We start from the raw sequence: 24842 nt of genomic DNA on the forward strand, positions 1-24842 counted from the left end.
GTGAAACGCTTCTTGTCGAATTGAGACGGGGAGAGATAATGAGAGAGAAATAAAGGCTCATTTAGGTTTGAGTCATCACTCCCCACTGGACTGGCGAGGAGGTGCGAGAAAAGTGGGCGTCTCAATGGAGGAGTCTGTCTGACACACGCTTAACATTCAAAATAAAGCAAGCACGAAGAGAACTGGCGTATAGCTGTGCAGGGCACTGGGGAGACATTCCTGTGCGTCTCGATAGGTGTGTGTGTTTTGGCAGTGGGGAGGGACTTTGAGCCATTGCAGCTGTCCCACAAGAACAACTGGTTAGTGGTGGAGTGCTATTCGTGCTTGGGAATGTGACTGCCACTGAAACATGTTGAAGCTGACTGCAATGCAACATCCGGTTAGGTGAAGATCTGCATCTGTCTGTATCAAATCACTGAACTGGTTACACAATCGACTATTCTTATTCATTACAGGCAGGAGGTCTTGCATAACTGGTGAGCTTTCAGAGAACAGAGTCACATTTCTGCTGCCGTGCACCATGTGTGTGTTTGTTTGCAAACTAATAGCCATTGATGACTGCCTGGGAGCTCATCCACGTGCTCCTCTGATGCTGAGTGTGCACCGAAACGGGGTGATGCTGGGTTTCCATGGTGACACAGGGATCTGCCAGACAGTGATGTGTCTGCTAAGAATATCAGCAACGGGTCCCGCCGAGCATGTGCATGTGTATGCGGGTCGGATGGGATGGAGGACACGGTGAATGGGTTTGGGAGGAGAAATTTTATGAGGCTAATGTTTCCAGAGCAAACTCTCTCACATTAGTACCGACCACTCCACAGCACTTCACCACCTGAGCTGAGAGACGGGAGAACAGAAGGTCGAATTAGACGGTGAGAGACAAACACACACGGCTTCACAGAACGCACCGAAGGCCGATTTTGAGAGCCAAGAGGAGATGGTGAGTGTCTGCAAGCATCTCCCACCTCCCCTTCTTTTCTCCCGTTGTCTCCACCTCCTCTCTCACTTCCACCCTTCCAGTAACCATAGAGACCACAGTTGCCCGAAGAGAGGTTTTTCTCTGAGACAGAAGTGGTGGTGTCAAATGCTGGATGTATGCATGCACACAAAAGCTCATTTTCAACACCCCCTGCTTTTTAAAGGCTCTATTTATAGGGGAAGAGTACTTTTTTCAAAACATTTTTTTAGTGGTGGGCATGTACTGTTACTTTGTGCATGTGAAGAGAATAGGAGGATGTGGCTGTCCATGAAAATCAGTCCACAATAGGTTCTGTCATAACTGCCTTCTTTGACGAGGAAGATGCAGTTTAAGTCTATCCGTCGGGAGCATTATGAGCAGAATGTGAAGATAAAGACAACTTTGTTTTGTTGTAGAGGCTGAACAATGCATTGTACCTCTAATTGCTGTCTGGACCGGTCCTGTTTGTGCTTTCAGCGGCTCCATGTGCAACATCTGGTCCCAGATTGCTGCGTTATATTGATAAATACCAGCTGTGAGGTGTTCAGTTCCCTTTATTGAGCAGTCATGTCTCTTTTGTTCTGCTTGGCTACGGAGTACACCTCCTGCAGCAGTCCTTACAGACCCATTCCTGATCACTGACTCATAAAAAAGAAACGCTTTTGACATTAACAGTCACCACATAATACCAGCGATAAGGCGAGCTGCAGGCTGCTGAAGTGCAGCTCGATGATTACTGAGATGGCACAGAGCAACAGAAGTGGTGAGTTGACAGGAGTAATTAAAGTAAGAAAGCTGTCCAGTTCTGTTCTAGCTTCAACAGCATTAAAACCTCCTTATACCATTAGCAATTTGAATAACACTGCACATACAATTCTACAAGGAAGACAAGTTGTACTTCGCTTTTCCAGACTGTAGTTTTGGACTTAACGGACACTGATGACACAACCAGAGATCACGGTTAAGGAGGTTTAAGTAGCTAAGCAGATGAAAATAACATCTCTTTGGCAGAACAAGGAAAGCACTTTTGGCTGGAAATGAACATAATACTGGCAAATGTGCTGTTACTAGACATGATCACCTCCTACTGTATACAGCACCTTGGATTGAAATATTTCAGACTGCGGATCATGGATATGCAAGCATCAGCAGCAAAAAACAAGACTTGTGTTAAGCAATGAACCCCAACTACCAGCATTCTTGGTATGTCCCACACCCTATTTTAAGAAGGTACTACCAAACCTATAGGTCTATTAAATGAGTCCTTTAACATCCTCTAAATAATCTGTGGACCCTTCATCTTTCTTTCCTGTTAGATTCCATGTACAGGTGTGAAACTCACACCCACAGAGCCTGCTGCTGAATTCTGATTCATGAGTTCTACTTCAATAAATACATGCAACATCCTCTCAAATCAAGAACAGAACCGATGGAGCTGAAAATCAACAGGCAACTTATGCAAAAAGCAACAAGGCATGAACATCAGAAGAAAATAAAGTGCCTAAATGTCAAAGATTAGCACACATGATTGCTTAAACTTCTGACGGTCTGTGTTCCTTCACTGTACTCTAGCAGTCAAGAGGTTTGTTCCTCACAAATGTTCAGTCAGCTTTAATGAGTAAGTTTCTGTCACACAAGTCCCCCGCTGACACAATAAAAAGGCAATTCAGAACAAGTGTCTTCATCACTTAAAACTTTTGTGCTCCTTCAGGATTTTTGACTCTATTGAACAATTGTTTACTCTCAGGTAGAAGGTGAGTTCACAGTCAGCGGATAATGTGCAGGTATCTGAGGTCGGGGTATAGGAGGTTAGCTAGGAGGGCCAGCAGCCGGGGTCCATCTTTGAGACAATGTCCTGGGTAGCGAATGAACTGGACGGCTTTATTCACAGAGTCCTCTAACTCGGCGTACTGCTTATTACTGGGCATGGCTTCCAGCGTCCCCAACATCTGAAACCATCGGAAAGGAAAAAAAGAAGTTATTTTTAGGTGATAATTACAAACTAGAAAATGAAACACTTCAAGTTTTTGCATACTTGCTGTGCTTTTGCAGAGAGCTGCAAGTCAGTGGTGGGTTGAAGTCGAAGCTCGCTCTCTGATGGCACTTGAATGGACAGAAAAGCTGCCAGACTGCGTACCACCACCCTGAACCTAAAGCATTGTATACATAAACAGTTAGGTTATGAACATTTGTGAATTTGTTTTTACACATTTTTTACTCTTTATGGACTACAGGTGTTTTGATTTACTAATAATGTGCAAGCCAGCTCACCTATTAGAGACAGGAGACCTTTTTCCAAGGCCTATAGCTCCGAGCAGGCCGGAGTTCAGTCTTTCTTCTCCCAGTTGAAGCAGCCTAGTTTGAAACCTCATCAGGCCCAAGACCACACCTGATACTTCAGTCAAGCCTGCCTGTGGCTGTAGCTGCTCCGCTGAAAGATTCAGGGATTTGTGCCACCACAGAAACAGCTTGGCTTCATCAGCCGGACCGCTAGAGACAAATGAAACATGTTCATATCTTTACAGCTCACAGAGGACAAACGCTACATGCTACACAAGAGCGAGTGAAAGGGACAAACCTGGGAAAGACCTGATTGGTCCAAGTGTTAATTAGAGCCAGAGTCCTCCTCTCATTGGCTGCTGTGTATTCACTGTTGAGACGCTGCAGAATAAAGGCGTAGAGCGTCAGGAAACTGCCTCCTGATTGGCTCTCAGAAAGGAAGTCATCTACTGTGAGCTCGGGCACCTGCAGCGATGCCAACACAGGTCCCCACCTTACAGACTCTTCCTCGGCTGAATTGAAATCACGGATGTGGAAAAAAAAAATTAGCCAATTTTCGGACATCCTTCAAATGTTTTGAAAAGAAAAGGACTAAACCAACTTTCAGGGGAAATGGTAGCACTGAAGTAGCATACCCTAAACTGCTACTTACCATGGTTGAAGTACCCTGTAATGCATGCCTCCATGATGCGTGTCATGTGTCGCACTGATGCAAGGCAACGGGAGCAGGCTGTGAGAAGGGGAAGAGTTGGAAAGCCCCTCCCTTTCCTGTCCAGCCAGGTAATGACATGGGCAGCGAGTGCCTCGCCTGTTGAGACGCCCACGCCGTTGAGCAAAGCCAAAGCATCACTGAAGAGACTGCAGAACGCCATGTGCCTCTGCTCCAAATCCACCTCTGAAAGGGAACAGGAAGGAGTAGAAATAAGGCTGTAGAAATGGAGTGTCAAACATAAGGCCCAGGGCCAGAATTGGCCTGGCAAGGACTCCAATTCGGCCCAGCATTGAAAAAAAGAAGGAGGGCATACAGTTTGGACTTTTAACTGTATTTTTATAAGTTTAGCAGCTTCTCCTACTGATAAAGACCTCCCCCGTGACCAATCATACTACACCAAAGTAATTAAGCAATACAATAAAAAAAAAACAATTAAAATCACAGAAAGGTTCCTGTTTTGTTTTGTTCGTTTGTTTGTTTTTAACAATTCTTTACAATAGAAAGTTCTGTTTTAATAAAAAAGCTTCAGAGTAAAAAGCAAAGGGATATTTTCTGCGAGCTAACAGACTCTTTCTTTCTTTTACTGAAATTTTACACATTTATTTCTTCCAATTACATTTACTACATTCACTGCACTTCTTTTTCTTATATTTAGATATTTGAGAGATTAAATGCTCAGTTAAACTTTCTTACGCTGACAGAAAGGAGTTTCACTGGTCTGGCCCACTTAGCATCAAAGTGGGCTGTATATGTGGCCCACCACGTAAAATGAGTTTGACATCTCTGTTATAGAAGACTGTTTTTACTGATGGTTGAAGCTTTTGATTAGCAAGATGGTGAGGACAATTCACCTGGTGGGTTGAAGGTTATGATACTCTCCAAAAGTGTTTCCAGTTGAGCCTCCAGGCTGGTGAGGGTGATGCTGCCTCCTTGCTCCAGAGTCACCAGAGATTGCACACACCAGCAAATGTAGGCTCCAGCCTTTAGCGTCTCTTCCTGATATGAAAAACAAACAAACAAAAAACGAAAGAAATTGTAGGGTTTTTTCATATTTTTTTATTTGTTGTTATACTATTGACTATAAAATATATATCAGTTCTCTGTAAACTAAAGGTTCCTGACTGCTAAAACAGATGAAACACTTTAAATGAATTCAGGCCGAAAATGGACGTGATTATTTTACATCATTAACTCCTATTCTTGTTTTTTTTTTAAGTTATTAAAGATGCTGTACAATCATTCCACCCTTGGAAAATTACTGTTTAAAGAAAATTGTTAAAAGCCCCAAATTACCAAGCCCACAATAAATGGAAGTAAACGACCGCATTTTGTCAAAAATTAGACTATTTTTTAGACTAGTGAGGAACTGTTTATTGCTCCTTACTGTGAGAGGAAAACCTTGTAGATAATAAGTAAAATATGTCTGTTTTAAATTTACAGTGAGTTTCATGCTTTATGTTAAATGTATTCTTCTTTTCCACAGCTTTTGCCACGTATTTCTGTTAGATCCTGAAACAGTCGTATGTAAAGTTAGAAGGATTGTACAGAGCTTGCCAATATATTTTTTTGGACATTGGATATTTTGGGAAAAATATCACATGATGTATAAAATGTCGTACTGCAAACATACATCTAAAGCAGCTACACAGATTGAGTGTTATTGACAGCACAGTGGCTCTGTGGTAGGATTCTGGGTCAAGGAGCTCTGCCATGAAACACGCGAGTTTTCCTGTCAATCTGCCCCAGACCAAGGCTCTGACTTACATCCTGAGTTCCCCGAACGCAGCAACTGCTTACGTTTAAGTTTCATGTGTATGTTCCAAACCTTGCACTTTTATAGCAGGCATGCCAGTTTAGTGAACTCAAGATGCTGACAGAAATAGAAGTTGTTCAAAAATTCCTATATTCTTCAACACAAGCCATATATTTTATACAGCATAATACTATTCTAATAATTATATTTTATAATTTTCTGTCATTGGTTTGATCAAGTCAAAAGCAAGAGTTGAAACGTTCTCAGAGTAATCCATTTGCTGGTTTAACCTGCCTTAAGAGATTTACGCCACCTTAACAAATCTGATGCAGAAAACAAACAGGATTGTAACGTCTCACCTGGTGTGGAGCTTCACCGGGGCAGGGGTGGAGCCCAGCAGCACTACGGAGTGATTTCAGCAGCAGCTGAGGTGCAGAATCAGCACTGAGAAGCAAAGAGGGAGGGTAGTGGGTGCTAACGTATCCCAGAATGCTCTGGTACGAGGACAGGTCCAGTTTGTGCCAGGGTAGAGATGTGGACTGAACCAGCAGACTGAACAGAGGTGAGTCCTGGAGGTTAAACAGGAAAAAAAGAAAGAAAAATGACTGAAAAAAGGAAACAGGTCTGATTCTTGATTCTGATATGATACCACACTAGCCTGAACTCACCTGCTGACTCAGGAGTTGTTCCTCCTTTGCCAGAAAAACGAGCATGTAGAGCAGGTATACCAACATAGTGTGCGACTCTTTCTGTGTGGCCATTTCTGACACAGCTGGATATGTTGTGGAGCCGGGAGGTGTTTGTAAGTGGTCACTCAGGATGCTGACCCAGTTAACTTCACATAACACTTCTCCCATAAACAGGAAGCAGCTCTTGGGACTTCCTCTCTCCACCTGTAGGCACAAGAAGCACAAGTAATCGAAAAAGCACCAAACACATCAAACCCTTTTGCTTTGGACTGTATTCAAAGTATCAGTTACAACATCTACTTAATGCAAGGTAAATGTAAAATGCACATTTTAGGCTCCTGTTACTGTGAAAGTAGCTATAACAGTGTAAATATCAAGACACTGATGAATTTATTTATGATAAATCATTAAACATCTCCGTAGTAGGAGTATTAAACCCCATAATGATGCACACATATCAAAAGTGTTTAAAGTTTAATATATTAGCTTGAATAATGTAAGAGGTTGCTTGGTAACCTTCTTCATGCTTCCAATATCAATTTCTGCTGCTCTTCAGTGTTCACAGATAAGCATGCATTCTTATCAATCTTTCAATCAGACCTTTATTATTATGAATTCAAGTATCCTATCTATGCCAATAGATTCCACAGGATAGCCTTCAAAGAATGATTGATAGGGGCTTTGAGACACAGCTTTTTTCCAAGAACAAGGAGCTGTGACTGTATTTCTGTAAGTGCAGGCTACTAATAGAAACTGGGGCCAAGGATCATGGTCTCAGGTTAACAAGCTTCCCTGTGACATACATGTCTAAATCAGTGTGAGGTGTTAGGGGTCTAGGGGCAAAGTATCTCACACTGAAGAGTTGCTCCATGAGCTTAGTGTCAGGGTGCAGGTGTCTCCAGGGCAGGCTGCGTAGGTGTGTGTGATACAAGTAGAGCAGGTACTCCGGTGTGCGTGGTGAGGTACAGCTCTCACAGTACTGCATCATACACAGCCACAGAGCACCCCTCTGACCAGGCAGCAGACGATCTGCAACATAAACACGCACACAACGTGTAAGTAAACACATCCTTTATGGTTCTAGCTTCTCCGTGTTATTACAGCACAGACGACAAAGATCACTGTAGCTTAAACTGTTACTTGCCTCTGAACTTGTGATGAAGCAGGTCAGTGATCTGAATGTAGAGGCCAACCATACATCCTGCTGCACTCGCATCCGTCTCCAGCCAGGGGTAACACTTGATGTTACTGAGATAAAGATGCAGTTATTGAGATTATTTGTCCATAATTTGCTGTTCCTCTGGTTTGTCCTCTAAAATTAGAATCAAACTGCAAATTCACCTATCAGGTCCCTTCTATTAATGACAATGAGATGTAAAAGGACATACTTTATTGACATTCTTGTGTGCCATTCAATAAATAATTAATGCATTCTTTTTTTTTTCTGAACAATGCTACAGCAGTGCTTTATTCTGGGTAATGTATAGTGTGATTCAGAGGTTTGAAAGATTCAATTCAGTTAAGTAATGACTGTAACCTTTAATGACTGCCCTGTGAAAAGAAACTAAGAAAACTAAGAAAGATCAGCTTATATAACTGCCCCGTCTAAAATTAGCTCTATGCTCACATCTGTTTTAACTCTTGCTAACTGATAGCAGATCTTTGTTCCTGTCTGAGATGTGAGACACTTACCCGCCCTCGCCAGCGTCCACAGGAAAGATCCATGGCTTAAATAACTTCACAGTCTTACTGTGCAGGTCCTGCAGAGCTGTGAGAGTGCCATATTTCTTTTTCACAATGATGCATTACAACCGATATGCACAAAACTAGAAGTTAAACTCAGAGGTTTGACATAAATGTAAGTTAATAATCTGCAGCTACCTTTCATTATTTTGCTGCTGCCCACTGACTCTCGGGCGCAGCTGTTGAGCTGCACATTGATGAGGCAACTGATCAAATGGTCCCAGAAGGAAACGACGTCCTCGATGTAGGGAGTCCAGGAAGCATAGAGGCCGAAGCTGCGGAGGTCCGTCTTACTGAGACGACTTCGTAAAAAGTAGTCACTCAGCCAATCGACTGTCTCATCCACCTGTTAGCAACAAATAAAATACAAAAACGAAGATTTAAACGTCATAAAACTGAACAAAAACAAACTTGCATTTTGCAAGAAACTTCGGCTTAACGCGCAGCATGCTGACTCTTAATAGAGATGTGAATCACATATTTACAACGCCAAGACATCCCTGCCTACAAGCTAGGCAGGGATAGCTCAGTAGGTAGAGTGGTGGCCCCATGATCGGAAGGTCGGTGGTTCGACTCCACTGAACGGCTACCCTGAGGTACCCCTGAGCAAGGTACCGTCCCTACACACTGCTCCCCGGGCGCTGCATTGGTGGCTGCCCACTGCTTCACTGGGTGAATGGGTTAAATGCAGAGGAACTATTTCCCTACGGGGACTAACATGCACACTTTACACTTTTAAGACTACCTGCTGAGGAGAGAGGGTGATGGGGGACCTGTAGGGGGAGGCTGGGGGTGCGACACCACGGGTGGAGACTTCAGTGCTGCACACAGCTGCTTCAGCTTTGCCCTTGGTGCTGCGGGATGGAGGTAAACAGCCGAGCACTCGCAGAGTCACTTTCCAGCACTCCGGACTGAGCAGCTGGTTGGATGAGCCTGAGGAGGTTAAAAAAAAATCCTTCTGTTGAAGAAGTTCCCAACAAAACACCCAAACTGATTATTCTTGATTAGTTCTGTAATCACAGCTGACATCAGCGGCTCCATTTGGAATAATCTCTTAACAAAAACCAGAAAAACAAAAGCCAAACAATGATGAACCACTCACTGACACTAAATTTGCATCTGTTGTTCAAAATGAACTGACTTCATTTTTCATTAATCAGTTTAATCGTAACTTGCATCCTTTCAGGAAGATTAATGCATTTTCTTAGATTCATTTTCTAGAATAAATAGCAGTCAGGGTCTAACGTGATGTGCAAGAAGGGAAAAATGGCTGCTTAATATAAGAGTCCAAGAAAGATGTCTCTTAAGGAAATTTTCATTCTTTACTACACTGAAGGGAAAGAAATGACAAAAAAATAAATAAATAAATCGAGGGTAATCGCAATTTATCACTTCAGAACAGATCAACTCACTGGTCATGAGGAGGCGAAGGCAATCGCTGTAATGGTCGGGGAAATGATGCCGTAAAAGCCAGGTCCAGTGTTTGGTGAAAAGGTGAAAAGGCGTGAGAAACTCAGGCTCAGGGTCTCGGCCGCAGACGCAGAGAGCTCCATGGACCAATTCCAGCAAACGTGTCCTCTCCGAAAACACGGGATGGGCTTCATTCAGCCACTGAGACAAATCAAACTGCAGGGGAAAAGAGTCAGAAGTGGACATTGTAACTGGCACGTGGTTTGCGGCGTATACATCCCATTTCTTCATTCCACTTGCACGTGGACTAACCTTAGTGAGCAGCATGAAAACGACATCGGCGCTGTCGAGGGACAGCGATGTCACGACGTCTTGGTAGAGAAACACCAGCTGACTGGGCGCTGCGTTGGGAGTGAAGAAGGGGGAAATGAGAGGGCAAAGCCGCCGCTGCTCCAGGATAGTCTTCAGGACACGGCCACACTCCTCTGCATTTCCCTGGATAAATACCTACACACAAAATTAAATACACTTTAATTTGAGTAGTTAATCGCAGCTAATCCATCCAACATATCTATGATGTGTGTTCTTTATGTACACAATAATGCTTTATGCCCTCTATTCAAGGTGGTTATGGTTATTCTCTAGTACTCCAGCTGGCTCAAATACCCATTTTTTGTACTTATATATTCCACACAACAATAAATAAAAACACTGCTACTCTGCAATATGTGCATGTATTTGTTAGAGCATATACACACCTGTCCCAGTACCTCCACACATGAAGACAGGTACTGACGAGTTGGTGGATGACGGAGCGTGTCCTCACATACAAAGGAGACCACCTTGTAAAAAGCAGACACACCAACTTTCTGGACTGCAGGAGATTTTTGTGCTTTGTGCATATTCACCAAAGCCCTAAGACCATGAAACAAGGTGCACTTGAGTCAAGACATTCCCCATCTACCTTCATATATGTCAATATAATGCATCTTGATATGAATGATATAAAATCTGATTGCACTGACGTGATGAAGTTTTCAGTGTGAACGGCAGCCTGGGCCAGGATTTCAGGTGGCGGAGCCATAGCATCGGTTTGAAGCTTTTTGATGTCCCTGCGCAGTGATGTTATCTGAGTCTGCACTGCCTCCTGCTTCTGCACAAGCTCACACTACAAATTTACACACACACACACACACACACACACACGCACACGCACGCGCACGCGCACACACACGCACACACACACGCACACGCACACACACACGCACACACAGATTAATAAAACATACCAAAGCTGTAACTTAAAACGTGGCTAGCCTGCAGTGTGAGAGGTCTTACCGTGACAGTGATGTTTGCAGCTCCTTGGCATGGCTGTCCACCCTTCCCTTTACACTCCAGGGCCATGGTGACTTGCTCTGGTCGGTTCTTAAACAGTACAGGAAGGCTCTCCAGCAGCTCCTGCTCCATTGCCACCTGCTGGGCTTCACGTGCTACAGCAATCCTGGTGCCAAGATAAATTACTTGGGAATCTGCATGCGACTTGTTTATGTTTATAGATAATTCAAAATAAAAGCTTTTATTTTATGATTTACACATACCTGGCTTGATCTTGCAAAATGCTGAGGTCCTGCTCTAACAGTTTACAGGCAGCTTTACAGTCAGTGAGACAGGCGGAAGGCACTTCAGGTACTGGTGCCTTCAGCTTATGCAGTTCAGGAGCTAAACGGGGAACTGGATGTTTCTGCAGATTGGACAGGATACGCTCCCTTGCTGAATTAAGACAATATCAAATGCAAGCATTTTTAGATTTGGAAGTAGAAGTAGATTGTGGCACATATGAAAAGTGAAACAAATACACTTGTGTATAGTTGGTCTACATAATTTTGGTCTCAAAGACAAAGGAGAAAAGGGAATTAAATCAACAAGAGAACAATTCTTTATTACAGGAGTTTCTGACATGTAATAGCAGGAAAAACACTAACAAATAAAAAGTGAAAATGTCTCCTGTGAAAAATATCTCGAACAGAGAATATATTATTTATTGTTCTGAAGCTGACACACAGTATATAAACTTCTTACAGAATTGCATTTTTGGTATCTGTATATTTTCTTTTTAATTAACCCCTGCTTAATCGTTTGGCTATAAAGCTTGGCTCCGTACCATTGCTGAGGCTGGTGTAGTCAGTGAAACCAGAGGTTTGAGTCTGGAGGAATGTTGGCTCACTCTGCACCTTCTTCCAAAGAGACAAAACTTCCCTCTGATCATATTGTAGACGCTCCTGGTCCACATATTCCAGCCAAAGTTCCTACAAAAAAACCCCCAAAAAACAACACAAAACAAAAACAATTAATAAATGAATCATATATTATAATATATATATATTAAAAAAAATTATACTCACCTGATGCCACTGCATGACCTGTGCCAGTCTGTGTGGTTCATACTCTGGAGGAAGAGAGGGAAGATACACTTCTTGCTTCTGCAGAGTCTCGTCATCCAGCCACACAGAAAATACTCCAAACAACCTGCAGACAAACAAACAAGCAGCTGAGAATTTAGAGCCTGCCATAGCCTGGAATATAGGAAATGATCTTTAAACAAAAAATAAGAAAGATTTTATAAAAGCTCTGTCTCAGGATCAGCACCATACCTGACCAGTTCTGTATGTAGCTGAGGAGAAGTGAGGTAAGGTGGTCCGGGATTATTGGGGGTTTCGTCACCCTGGTCTGATGAGGGTGTGTTCGGTGGGAGTACCCGGAGGGCCTGACTGGCAGCGTGGTGGAAGTCAGACACTTCCTGTATTCTCTGCCTCAGATCTCGGAGGAAAGCAGCCTGGGAAGAGGCCTGGAAGAACCTCTTGCCGATACATCCTCCTGCAGCCAGCCTGTTAGAGACACATGGACAGATAGATACAGATTCTGCCTATTCTCTGCTTTCTTTGACTGGGGATCATAACACATGAGCATGTTTATCATACCCGTACTCAGGTCCAGGCTGTCTAAGGTAGAGCTGCAGGAATTTCTGCCAGATGAGGGGTAGGAGGGGGTGATCAGGTGGTGTAGCTGCGGCCTGATATGCCCAACGATATACCTGAAGCCTCTGCAGAGACGGGGCTACCGGCAACTTAAGCCTCTGTTGAGCCTTCTGGCTCAGAAACAGAAATATTGTTAACATCATCTAAACACAACACTCCAAATCATTGAACAGCAGTAGACCAGGATCCTAAGTACTTTCTATGATATTTCTGCTCTTTAGTTTTGCAAATAGTCTGTTCACTTTTATTCAAAGGTCATAGAATACATCTTCTCTGAACAAGGATGTAAAATGTCACATTATGTAATGAGATAATGAACCTATTACTGATAAACTGTCTACCTTTAAGGCTTGTTCGGGGGAGATATTAAGCTCTGACAGGAGTTCATGCTCAACACAGCGCCTCAGCTGAGAATCTTCCTCAAACACACCCTCCATATTCAGCACCACCCAGGCAAACCAGATCTAAAGAAAACATAAATGTTAACAGGCCAGTGAGGATGGAGAATTCTACTAATGTGATCAATTGTATTTACACATGTGGTTGTTGCTTTGTTGTCTCTCACCTCAGCACTCAAGGATTGGCCCTCGATGAAGGAGGGTGTGGCATTTCCAGAAATCCAACCAACCAGAGAAGAGAGCAGACCCCGGTCTCCATGATAACCCAAAGCAGTCTGCAGAGGGTATGAAAAACAGTAAACAAAAAACAGAACCCCCCCCAAACATTGCTGCTAATTAGCTTTCCTCACCTTATTCCCAGTCTGTTTGGTTTGTGTCTCATTAAATATTAATGTGAAGTTCAGAGGTTGCTTAATCATGCAAATCAAACACCACACTGTAAATACCTTATGTTGCTGGTACAGGAGTTTTTGGACACATTCCTCCTGGTGGTAAGTGAAGGCAGCGCAGCAGATCTGATCCATGAGGAACAGGACTGTTTTGTCTCGGTACCACAAGTTCTGTTGAGTCAGAATTCCCACCCAAAACTCCAGAACTGCTGCAGCTCCAACAAGGCCTGGTTTCGAACTTTCTACCACATGACTCTGAAAGATGAGTTAAAAAATGAGTAATGAGTCCCAAAGTAATGAGGACTGAATTATTGAGTGTGTTTACATGTAAAAACAAAAAAAAAGTAAGATAAAACAAAACCCCTTCTAACATGGTTTGGCTGGCTCAAAATTTGTTCAACTACCCCGAATAATTAAATTAAATAAAACTTTATTTATATAGTGCCAATTCACTACCACAGTCAGCTCAAGGTGCTTTATATTATAAGGTGTTGACCCTATAATAATAGAGAGAAAACCCTAACAACCAGATGACCCCCTATGAGCAATATTTGGTGACAGTGGGAAGGAAAAATTCCCTTTTAACAGGAAGAAACCTCCAGAAAAGGCTTAGAGAGGGGCAGCAATGTTGAGGGTGAGGAAAATACTTGGTAATTTAATTACTGTTTCATAGTAATTTAAACAACCAAAAAATAAATGCACATTATTGCATTTTTTCCTGGACACACAATAATTAAAATCTGCTTCTTTTCCATATTTTTTTTTTCCATTGTTTCTCATATAAATTCAGGAATCTTGCACACAACATGCACAAAAGTTTCACCATGCACCTGAATGACACTGTTCAGCAGACGGACGTTGTCTCCATAACTGGTTCCAGTGAGAAGTGGCGCCACTCGATGCGTGACCTGCTGCGTCATGCCCTGAGGACACACGCTGTCGTACTGCAAGAACAACTGAATACAGCTTACAAACCTGCCATTAACAAAGAGCAAGACAAGAGGTGTCGGAATAAAGTCAGTGCTCGAGTTAGCTGCAGATTTTACATGTGTTACGAAGGATGCCTGTTTCTTACTGAGCGTTGTTGAGCAGGTAGTAGCTAAGAGGATAGGTTGGGGGTAGGATGTTATCTAACAGATGCACAGCAGCTCTCAGATGGCGAGACTGAATCAGACTTTTCAACAAGCCAACACCATCAGTACAGAAATGTTCCAGGCTGAAAAAATAAAGACAAAATCCACACAAGATTATTCAACTTATACATGTGACTGCCATACAACTAAAGTTAGAAACCTCGCGCATCTACACCTTACATAATATACTGTAGCTATATTAGCCCCTGATACACATTTGCTGAAAAGCAAGAGTTCTATTTGCAACATTAATTGATTAATATTTGTATATCAAATTGTGTTAAATTATTTTATCATATTTTGTATTATTTTCAAATTGTTTTTGCCTTTCTTGGGTAAAACAAGGCTGAGTTTTCCAAAAACTACACCCATCTCTAACCAGTTCAATCCTTCACAATGTGTAAGTCAGCTGTAAATGTTCTCCTAGTGTGTGAATACAAACCTATGTCCCACGGTTGTCATTGCAATGGACAGGTAGCATCCAATCGGTATGCCTGCTTTTACAGCCCTCAGAACAGAGTGCATGCTAGGAGAGTGCGTAAGCTCTGGAGGTGGGTTGGATGCCAAAGCAGGGACCACCCAGGCTCCTTTAGGGTTCTGAGAATTGCCATGAAGCTTCAGCCTCAGCAGCAGCTGCCATGCCCACTGACTAAAGGATGCTTCAGGAGATACGCCCAAACGAAGGACACTTGCAAGGTAAGAGACCTGAAAGGAGATAGAAAGAGAGAGAATGATGTGTAATGCAGAAATAAGCATTAAAGAATTCAGCAGATGTGAGGCAAGTGTAAATGTGCCACCTGTTTGATTCCCTCTGATATGAGCCCACTGTATGGTTTGTCTGTAAGGTACTTCTGATAGGCTTCAGCCACCAGCAGTGCCACCTCATTGTGGAGAATTGAAGGCAGGAACAAAGAGCCATCCTACATAAGGAAACAAGGTTAGTGAAGGTTGGTTGTGACAAACTCACGAATGCACTGTCAGGAGTCTAAGACATCCTCTCTACCTGAGTGTTGAACCCCCAGTTCAGACCCTCAAGGATGACACAGGCCAGCCGGTTCTCTACAGCTGACAGAGGATGCTGAAGGAGCCACGCTCCAATCACGCATATTTCTTCTTGCTGCGGCTGCCAAAGACTCAGAGGCAGCTCTTTACACAAGTACAAAGCCACCTACACACAAACGAAACATGCAAATAAAAACACACGAGTGGATGGATCATGGATCAAATTAAACATTTGATGACTAAAAATCATGTACAGCTAAAACCTTTATTATGGAATCACAATACCAACCATTCCCACAGTCTGTATGGTGTCCCTCAGTCTCTCAAGGAGCACCGAGATAACATATGGGTGGGCTGCTGCTATAGCAGCCAGTAACTCCCTCCCCACCTTGGAGTAGGTTTCTCTGGTGGACACACTCACATAAGAGACCTGAAGCAAAAATGAGGAAATGGATGTCAGACGGAGACAGTACAGATCCTAATCAGGGATGATGAATTGTGTTGTGTTACAAAGTTGATACTAGTTTCAGAAAAATTAGCCCCCCCTACCTGGTAAATCAGGAGAGTTATAGTGGTGATGAATTGTGAGTCAGAGCGCTGAGTGGGTGTCGCCATTTGTGCTAATGCAGTGAGGAGCGAGATGCCGTCAGAGCTGTTCACCTCACACAGCCACTGTTCAAAACTCGCCTGATGCTGTGGGTCTGTATCCGAGAGAAAAAATAAAATCACAATGACAATTCCAGACTAAGAAGACCGACATGATGCAACTTTAGATCCAGGAAAGAAGTACAATAGAAAATGAGTTTGTTCAAAGCTCAAATTGAATGTTTTTGGGATATTTTAAAAAGTTCCTTTTTAATATGATGATGAAACTGAGTGGACACTTCTGAGCATTAACATATTCAACAGGCAAGTTTTAAGGATGTGAAAGCTTTGTGTATCTTATGTGTGTTTAATTGTACCTCTGAGAGCCTGAATGCAGGAGTATGTGTCACCAGCTGTGCTGAGTGTTTCTAGCCCTGCAGTCTCTGCGCTCTGCATAACATAAAGAATCTTCCAGAGCATGGAGCTGGACAAAGTCCCATATGGCATCTCAGACATAAACAACCAAATGCCCAACCTGTAGAGGATGAACACACAAAATTAATAACAAATATCAAAGTCTGTAAAGTAAATTGCTCCCAGTTAAAATGGAAACTTGAGGCTAACTCCTCACCTTTTGTTTCTGAGTACATGTAAAACAGCTCGGAGGAAAAGATGATCATATTCTATCTGCAGTTTTTCCAAAGACAGAGAGTGTACTTGAGAGCTAGATCCAGCGGCATCAGTCACACTCACGTACTGGGCCCAGTGATCACTCACATAGCAAACTGTCATTCTGGGGGAGAGCAGAAAAGAAAAGCCAAACATAACATTTTATTAATGCATCCTCTGACTTTGTGATATGGCCTGAGAAGTGTCAGGACATAGAAGCTGCTTATGTGCTTGGCAAACTGACCGTATGATGTGCCCTATTCGTTTGACTAGCTGTCTGTATCGGGATCTGTTATAGGTTTGTAGACCGAGAGCGAGAATTTCAATGAGCGAGGAAGCGAAAGCAAACACCCGCATCATCTTCTGACTGGAGCAGGCCTGGGGCTCATACACACCTGGGGACAGACGCACCTGTTAGTTCACACCGTGAGTCAAACAAACTAACACACAGATGGGTCAGACTGACTCTCTTACCCTGCTTGCTCATCCCAAGCATGTATGAGTAGAGCTGCTGGAAGGGGAACTGGGTAATCAATAAAATCAGATCTTCCTCACATAGTAGCAACCAGCTGGTTTCTGGGTCCTCATCCTAAACACAGAAGACAACAATGTCGTTAGGGGCCGACTTACTACATGTTGCGTGTATTTGCAATATGCTACGACTGGCATTTTTTAATTTTTGTTTTTTTGGCAAAATATAAAGCAGAAGCTACTTGCTTTTTTTTTTTAACAGTACAACAGTAATAACATGTTGAAAAAAAAAATCACAAATGTGTTTTTTAAAATAATGTGACTTTTAAAAGCTTTGAAAACACCACAGTTCCTAGTGTTGGATTATAATATTATTTTATGCCATGTTAGACCCCTAATTAAAGATTGTGAATTATTATGTAGTTTTAGTTTGCATTATTCTCCTGAATTAGAAGGTGATAACTATTGCCTTTGTTAAACTGATTTGCATTACATTAGACTGCTGATTTATTGTGAATGAATGATATTGTTTTATGATGCATTATACTGCTGAGTTATAAGAAATACTGTTCGCAGAAAGTCATCGCCTTATTTGTCTGATTAGAAGAGAACAGAACATACTGGAGTTTTCTGCCCCATCTCAGCAGGAGCAGATAAACAGGGAGCCAAGGTCGTAGCTTAGGCGCCGTGTGAGAGAAAGCATGTGATTGTTTAGGCTTTTATGATTAGGTGGGGGCCACTAGAGGCTATAAGAGTTTGATCAATGCTCCACCATTTTGAGATCTGATGCTGTCTGCGTACGGTGTCCATCTCCCACGCGTGTGATCATTAAAATCATCATTTGAATCAACCCGGCCGGACCAGTGTTGTTATTGTGGTTTTTCCTCTTGTATCCACCCCCAATATTTGAATCCGTAACACTAGGCAACACATTAGTACTGGCAGCAGTTGTGGTTTTAAGCCAGCAGACTGATATTTAAATGGTCATAGGTGTTCATTTAGCACAATTTCTCCACAGATCATTGATGTGACTCAAGATCAGAAGACAGACAAGAACATTTTGTTTTAAAAAGCACTCTCTACAAATTTACAATCTGTGACAGCTCTTCTTTACAAACAAGCAGACTGAATATTTATTATCGCCTGCATCATAACTGGTGAAAGAAAACAAGAAAAAAGAGACCCTATTTTCAGAGACTATAACATTTTGATGCTTCTTAAAAACATATTGGTTATTTCCAATAAATGTGGTTATTTACAAATAAAGCACACCCTCTTTAACATCTAACATTTTATATATCAAGACATAATAGAAAATGTATCTGATTTTAAGACCTGTTGCTTAGCAGGTCCTAAAATAAGATAAATACAACCTCAGATGACCCACTACACCATGTCATTGTTTATTTAACAAAACCAAAGCTAAAATGGAGAAGCAGTGTCTAAAAATATCAAGTAGACCCTCACTGCTTCCACAGGAATTGAAAGGGTAAGTAGCAGTCAGGTCCAGCTAATCAAATGCACTTGATTAACTGATCATCGGCAAGTATGAGCACCTTTATAAAAACAGAAGTTCTGGCAGTTAGCTGGTCTGGAGCGTTCAGGTGTGTTAACACAATGTCAAGGAGGTAAGACGTCAGCATTGATTAAAAAAAAAAAAAAGAAAAGGAAAGAAAAAAGGACTTGTTTCTACTAATTAACCTGGGAAAAGAAATCCATTATTCAGTAAGAAAGTTCATGACAGTACAACAAGACGACTGAACAGGCATGGAGTGTTTACGGAGGAAAGCGTTTCCTCTCTAAAAAAAGAGCAGGATGGCTGAGGTTTGTAGAGTGCTAATTTTAAGACCTGCTGACTTCCTGTAATTTTTTTTATGTGTTCTGATACATAAAACCTTAAAAATAAAAGAGGGTGAAGTTTCTTTCTCTTATTTTGTAAGCATGTATGCACCAAAACTGGCCACATTTCACCTAGAGGGCACCAAGGAACTATCTACGGGGCAGACAATAGTCAGTGAGGAGTTAATGTACCTACATTTATTTACAGCTGCTTCTGAATTTTGTATAATAATTTTACATTTTATTTTCACAAATAAGCTAACAATACTGCATGAGAAGTTAAATTAAAAAAATATAAATTTACTTTTGTTTTTCTTACAGGGAAACCAATTTAGCTTACAAAGCACTAGCATTCCCTGTTATAGTCACTCATTTGGATCACATTTTTGATATAAAAACTATTTTCTTTTTATTGCCATGTCATGTTTACAATTTCTATGGTACAAATGTATATCTGAAATGGTGAACTTGCACCTCGTACTTTAAATGATTCACTGTTGTTGTTTATTGCAAAAAGAAGTGAACTGTGCCTCTTTCTTCAAAATGAAATTGTTACATTAATAAACTTACCTCCTCTCCACCTTCATCCACTAAGGTCCAGTTGCCAGATTCTTGTCCAGAAGCACCTGAGCTCTGGCTCTCACACGGCTTCATGTGGCCCAGGAACTCTGCACGATGTCTGAGTCAAAACAAGCAAAAAAAAAGTTCCACATTCTGAGATCTTAGACTGTTGGCCCTTAAAAAGATGACCTGGATTCTCATAAATGCCAAAAGCATAATTTGCAGTGTATAGCTCACAGTCAGTGGGTGAAAAGAAGAAACTCATGTAGAGACTTGCATTTTTACCTGGCAGGTGACATTAGAATGGCCAGAGCTTGCATAAATTGCTGAACTCCAGAGGTGTTCCCCCAAACTTGGATCTGGGTAAGATAATAAAGAAGAACTCTACTCCTCTGTATGTATAGCAATTGACGTGATAAAATGATAAATGACAGGCGTGTGTTCCTAACTAACCTGAAGGAAGTGTGCAGCCCACTTTCCCACCCCAGCAGGACAGCAGAGAAGGTGGCACAGGAGGTACAGGTGCTCCCCTGACCCTCCAACATGCAGCAGGACGGCGACCTGGAGAATAGACCAGGAACACACAAGGATTGCAACAACAAATTGCCTTGACCACTGGGGCAGTACGTTTGAAAAATGGTTTGGGGTTTGTGTGTATACCAATCTCTCAAGCCAGTGATGGATGTCTGACTGGAACTGTGTGTCATCAAGGACTCTTCGTGTGAAACTAAACAGGACGCTGATGGCCTCTTTCAGAGGTTGGAGAGAACACGGCTGTGTTTGGCCATCTAACTGAAAATCTGAGACAGCAACAGACAAAACTGATGTAACACATACATTTTACACTAGTAATATCAGAAGTACAGGTAAAATAATTCTTCCCACCTTTTATAAGACTGTACAGGTATGATTCCACCTGCAGGCGTGACAGCAGAGCGGTGTACGCATGCAGCACGACCTTTTGATGGAGCAGCTCACTGCAAGCTTCAAACAGTCTTCTCAGCTCAGCCTGCACACTCTCACTAAACTCTGCCTGCTGGAAGCGGTGATACCCACATACCTTTGTCTGATCTGCACACACACCCTGTAAGATAGAAATTATAAGTGTGAAAGCAATAGTGGGACATTTGATCTTTCTGTACTATAGATGTTTTGTAAAACACACCTGAAGTGTGAGCTGTTCATCTCTGAAGCTCCACAGACGATTCTGTGTGCTTTTGCACTCAGATGACTGTGTGTGAAGCTGTGTGTGCGACTGGGTCAGCTGTCTGCGGCAACGCCAGTAGTTTTGCAACAGTTCAGTCAGTTCGTGTTTCTCCTGCCGCGCCAGAGCACAAAACTGTGCTGCACAAACCTCAACCCCCTCCAGCCATGCTCGCAACCCTCCGCCTGGCTCCCAAACACTCAGCTGCTCCAGTGAGAACGGCTACAGAGCAAAAAGATTAAATAATACAGTAATACAGACCATTTTATTGTAAATAAAACTTAGCATTAGCAATAAATTTGATCTCATGGTACATTAGATCACCTGAACCTCTAAAGCTGTTTTGGGTAATTCTGGGTAGAGTTTGCTCCGAGAAAGGTCGGCCACGGACTCCAAAGGCCGCAAACTTGGAGGAGAAGATTCCTGATCAGGAAGTGCCAAAACTGCAGGTTCCTTTCCACATGTTTCCACAGCTTCCCCACAGAACTGTATCACTGAACCTTCTTCTAGTGTAGGAAGAGACGGATACAGTGCTGGGGCACTTGGGACATTTGAAGCTTCAAACTGAGTTAAAACACACAGCTGATTCCATGACTGTTCATCCTTTTCAAGCTCAGTGGTTTGTGGCACAATTTTAAGCCCAGCCCCCTGAGCTTCCTGCACATCAGCCTCCTCTTCCTCCTTTTTGGTCTCTTGCGCTGTGACCTGTGATGTCACTGTTGAGGAGTTCAGACTTGGCTGTAGAGTCTTACTCAGCAATGATGCTGTGTTTTCTGCCTGTTGCTTCTCAGAAGGCAGGTCTGATGACTGTGCTGTGGCTTCAGGATTCTGAACAGTGTCTAGCTTATTCTCCTCCTCCTCCTTTTCCTGATAGGGCAGACTCAGGGGGATCTCAGTGAAGTCAGAAGTGGAGGCCTCAGGTACAGCTGAGGGAGCTGGGGCTCTTTTGTCTTCCTCTGCCTGCTTCTGCTTCCTGACCAGCTGTGTGCAAAAAAAAAAAAAAAAAAAAAAAAAAAGAAAAAGGAAAAGGAAAAAGAAAAAAAAATCAACAATGACACATCAATTTCTCTTTGGAGGAAAACCAAGCTTGTGTAACAGCTTTTTACATGTGACCATAGTCATGTGAGTACAGAACAAACACTGCTATGAATGTGCCAAAAAGAATCTGCATTTGTAATCATGGATATTTTTGTTGTTTGGATCATGGTGGTATGTTAAATTTATGTGTTTTGCAAGTCATTTGATTTATTATCAATCTCTAAAGAATAAAAGTACAGACTGAAAGAAAAAAAAAGAAAAAGGAAAAACAAAGTGCCTTCACAACAGCTTCAACTTGCATTGGTACATGCTCCAAGTCTCTGGGAGGATCAAGCAGGGATCAAGCTGTTTTTTCATAGGATAGCTACTCGTGTGGTGTTTTGGTGACTGGGGCAGAGTGTCTAATATTTCAGTTTTCAGTTTAAAATCTCCCAAAAAGGTTTAACAGGGATGAGACCTGGCCACTGCAAAAAACCACAGCATATGACTCACATCATCTACAAAATAATCAAACCAATTTACTGAACCTCTCTGGTTCCATGGATGGGGTTACTATACTTACTGACTATAACTGATAGTTCCTCTTTGCTTTGTGATTTGTTTTACCCTCAGATGGCAGGAAATTGCATGTTCAGCAACAACCCAGGAACCACCAAAACTCACATGGCTCTGCCATGAATGGGAAAGTGTTAGAACACTAGTGTCACTGTCCACAGTGAAGTGAGTTTTACATTGTCATTGCGAGGGTGCCGACCAAGAAAGAAGCTCCTGTTCTAAAATCGACACCTTCAAGATCAACTGAAATTTGTAGCTGCCTACATGGAGAGGCCAAATACTCTCTGGTTTTAAAGTAAGATGAGACAAAATTGACTTATTTGGACAACATGAGAAGAGGTATGTTTGGAGAAGTCAAGGTGAAGCTTTCGACCTGAAGAACACTGTATCAACTGTCAAGTCTTGTGGAGGTAGCATCATGCTCTGGGGCTGTTTTGCTGCCAGTGGTACTGGTACATTGCACAAAGTGGATGGAATAATGAAGGAGGACCACTTCAAAATACTTCAACTTCATCTCAAATCGACAGCTAGATGGCTGAAACTTGACAATGCTGGGTGTTCCAAATGGACAATGATCCCAAATACACATCCAAATTTGTTTTAGAATGGATAAAGCAGGTTAATATTAAGCTTCTGGAATTGGCTCCCGAAAGCCCCAAACTTGACCTTACTGAAAATTTGTGGACTAAGCTTAAAAGAACAGGAAACTAGGTAACTTAAATGAACTCTACCAATTCTGCCAAGAAGAGTTGTCAAATATTCAGCCAGAATTATCCCCGAATCTTTGTTGATAGGCACAACAAGTGTCTGGTTGAGGTGTAATTTGCTAATATTATTTGGATATGTAAGAGCCTGTATGTAAAATTTCGACATTCTGTGGATTAGTGAAAATCTAAAATAAATTCAAGTGTGTGTACCTAATTCTTGATTTTTTCTAAACTCATTTAAGATGTATTCTGTACAATCATCAAACCTGAAAAAGAACAGTTCAAAAAAACAAAAAACAAACATTAAAAGCTCAAAACTACAATGACAATCATGCCCATGATGAGTGATTATAAACTGTCAAGGGAAAGCAGCAGATCCCCTCTCTAGATGGTTCACAGGTTCAATACTTTCATTCTTGTCACCTGTCTGTATCGAAGTGGATACCTGCAACTGTCCCTACATGTGAAGAGAAATGTATTTTACTGGGGTGTTCACTCTGTTTGGGACGTTTATACTTTGAAGGCCCTTCATTCCCTCGTGAAAAGAGAAGAAGGTAAAGAATACCTGTAAGGTACTTGATTTAATCACCTGAGATTTTCCGCTGGCCTTTGCTTTGTTCTTCTTTGGTCTCACAGCCTCCATTTTTAGTGTCTGTTCGTGTCCGCATCAGCTGTTTTTACAGCTCAGATCACTCTCACAAACAGCTGACTGAGGAGTTTCCTGGTGGAAATGATGCCGATCACCTGAAAACCGCTGATCATCTGAGCAGTCATTATAGGTGATCTAAATATACCAAAAACAACAGGCGACCATTAGCTGGAACAAACAGCGAGGTATTTCCTGTGATAAGCACCCCGTGGCTGGTTGTGCTGACAAGATAAACACAGTCACTGACTGTAAACAAAACACACTTTTATATTCCGTTGACAGGATTCATCTGCGGAGAATATCAAGATTAGCAGGCCACCTAGCGTGAACAAAATATTCAGACAGCACATTTTGGGGAAAACGAAACCATGAAGCCCCACGGAGGTACAGTTGGTGACACTGTACGAAGGCTAAGCTACGCTAACGCCGAGCCACTCGCCCGTTAGGCGGTGTTTCTATTGAGTTGTTTATTTACCAGCGGCTCTCGGTTTTCCGTGCTGCTGCTCACATAATAAGAAATCAAATTTCCACTCGTCCCAGAGAGTGAGACGCAGTGACAGCCACGTCCGCTGCCAGGCTGCAGTTTGTTTTGTTTGTTCCAGGAACTCCTCGATCAAAATCTCTGATCACGTGACTGCTCCACCTCTCTACGGAGTAGCAGATAGGCCACACCTAATAGGCAAAGACGATTTTCTGTCAAATGTTCATACTTTAGTGACGGGTGTCAAACTCATTTTACATCGCGGCCCGACCAGTGAAACTCCCCTTTCTGTCAGTGTAAAGAAGTTACATATTTAACTGTTTTTCTACACGATAAAGAAAAATCTGCTGTGACAAACAAAGAATCGTGTCAGCACGGCTCTTTGGACTTCAACTGTAAGAAACTGTAAGACACTGCGTCAAATGGCTCTAAGCTACATGCAGACATTTATGAATCGCTCGTGTTCAAAGATACCTTGTATATAGTTTATTTTATGTAATATTCATACAACTGCAATGTAAATTGAGTCTTTTTCAAGGCAGCAAATGTTTATTAAGTGTTTTCCTAAAAGCCTTATTTTT

The 24842-nt window shown here is 42.2% G+C and overlaps 1 protein-coding gene across 1 annotated transcript; it reads right to left on the minus strand.

The window, feature by feature from the left end:
* Positions 1-1494: 1494 nt before the first annotated feature.
* Positions 1495-24415, minus strand: epg5 (ectopic P-granules autophagy protein 5 homolog (C. elegans)). The gene is made up of 46 exons (XM_082555432.1): positions 24256-24415; positions 23721-23915; positions 21156-21812; positions 20793-21053; positions 20513-20711; positions 20288-20427; positions 20081-20188; positions 19913-19986; positions 19637-19745; positions 17231-17345; positions 17001-17151; positions 16719-16880; positions 16465-16622; positions 16052-16203; positions 15792-15932; positions 15504-15668; positions 15298-15420; positions 14943-15205; positions 14443-14583; positions 14198-14342; positions 13425-13622; positions 13146-13253; positions 12922-13044; positions 12524-12690; positions 12197-12430; positions 11948-12071; positions 11707-11851; positions 11144-11315; positions 10884-11046; positions 10571-10713; positions 10304-10460; positions 9858-10052; positions 9548-9761; positions 8881-9068; positions 8274-8481; positions 8085-8160; positions 7537-7640; positions 7246-7421; positions 6372-6596; positions 6063-6272; positions 4802-4946; positions 3891-4133; positions 3537-3750; positions 3230-3448; positions 2994-3108; positions 1495-2907 (listed from the first exon to the last, which is right to left on the minus strand). Exons 2-46 carry the CDS (start codon positions 23772-23774, stop codon positions 2725-2727), a joined length of 7767 nt encoding a protein of 2588 aa, XP_082411558.1. The 5' UTR covers positions 23775-23915; positions 24256-24415; the 3' UTR covers positions 1495-2724.
* Positions 24416-24842: the final 427 nt, after the last annotated feature.

This window comes from Aulonocara stuartgranti, assembly GCF_965226115.1.
Source record: "Aulonocara stuartgranti genome assembly, chromosome: 12".
In the NCBI taxonomy this organism is placed as follows: Eukaryota; Metazoa; Chordata; class Actinopteri; order Cichliformes; family Cichlidae; genus Aulonocara; species Aulonocara stuartgranti.

What these genes read in the sequence shown, in the direction of transcription:
- epg5 (XM_082555432.1), bottom strand. Translation starts at nt 23,774, where the DNA reads ATGGAGGCTGTGAGACCAAAGAAGAACAAAGCAAAGGCCAGCGGAAAA. An exon ending in GCTTGGGATGAGCAAGCAGG is followed by an intron (nt 17,152 to 17,230) that starts GTAAGAGAGTCA and finishes GTCTGTCCCCAG; the next exon opens with GTGTGTATGAGCCCCAGGCC. An exon ending in CTGCAAACATCACTGTCACG is followed by an intron (nt 10,714 to 10,883) that starts GTAAGACCTCTC and finishes GTAAATTTGTAG; the next exon opens with TGTGAGCTTGTGCAGAAGCA.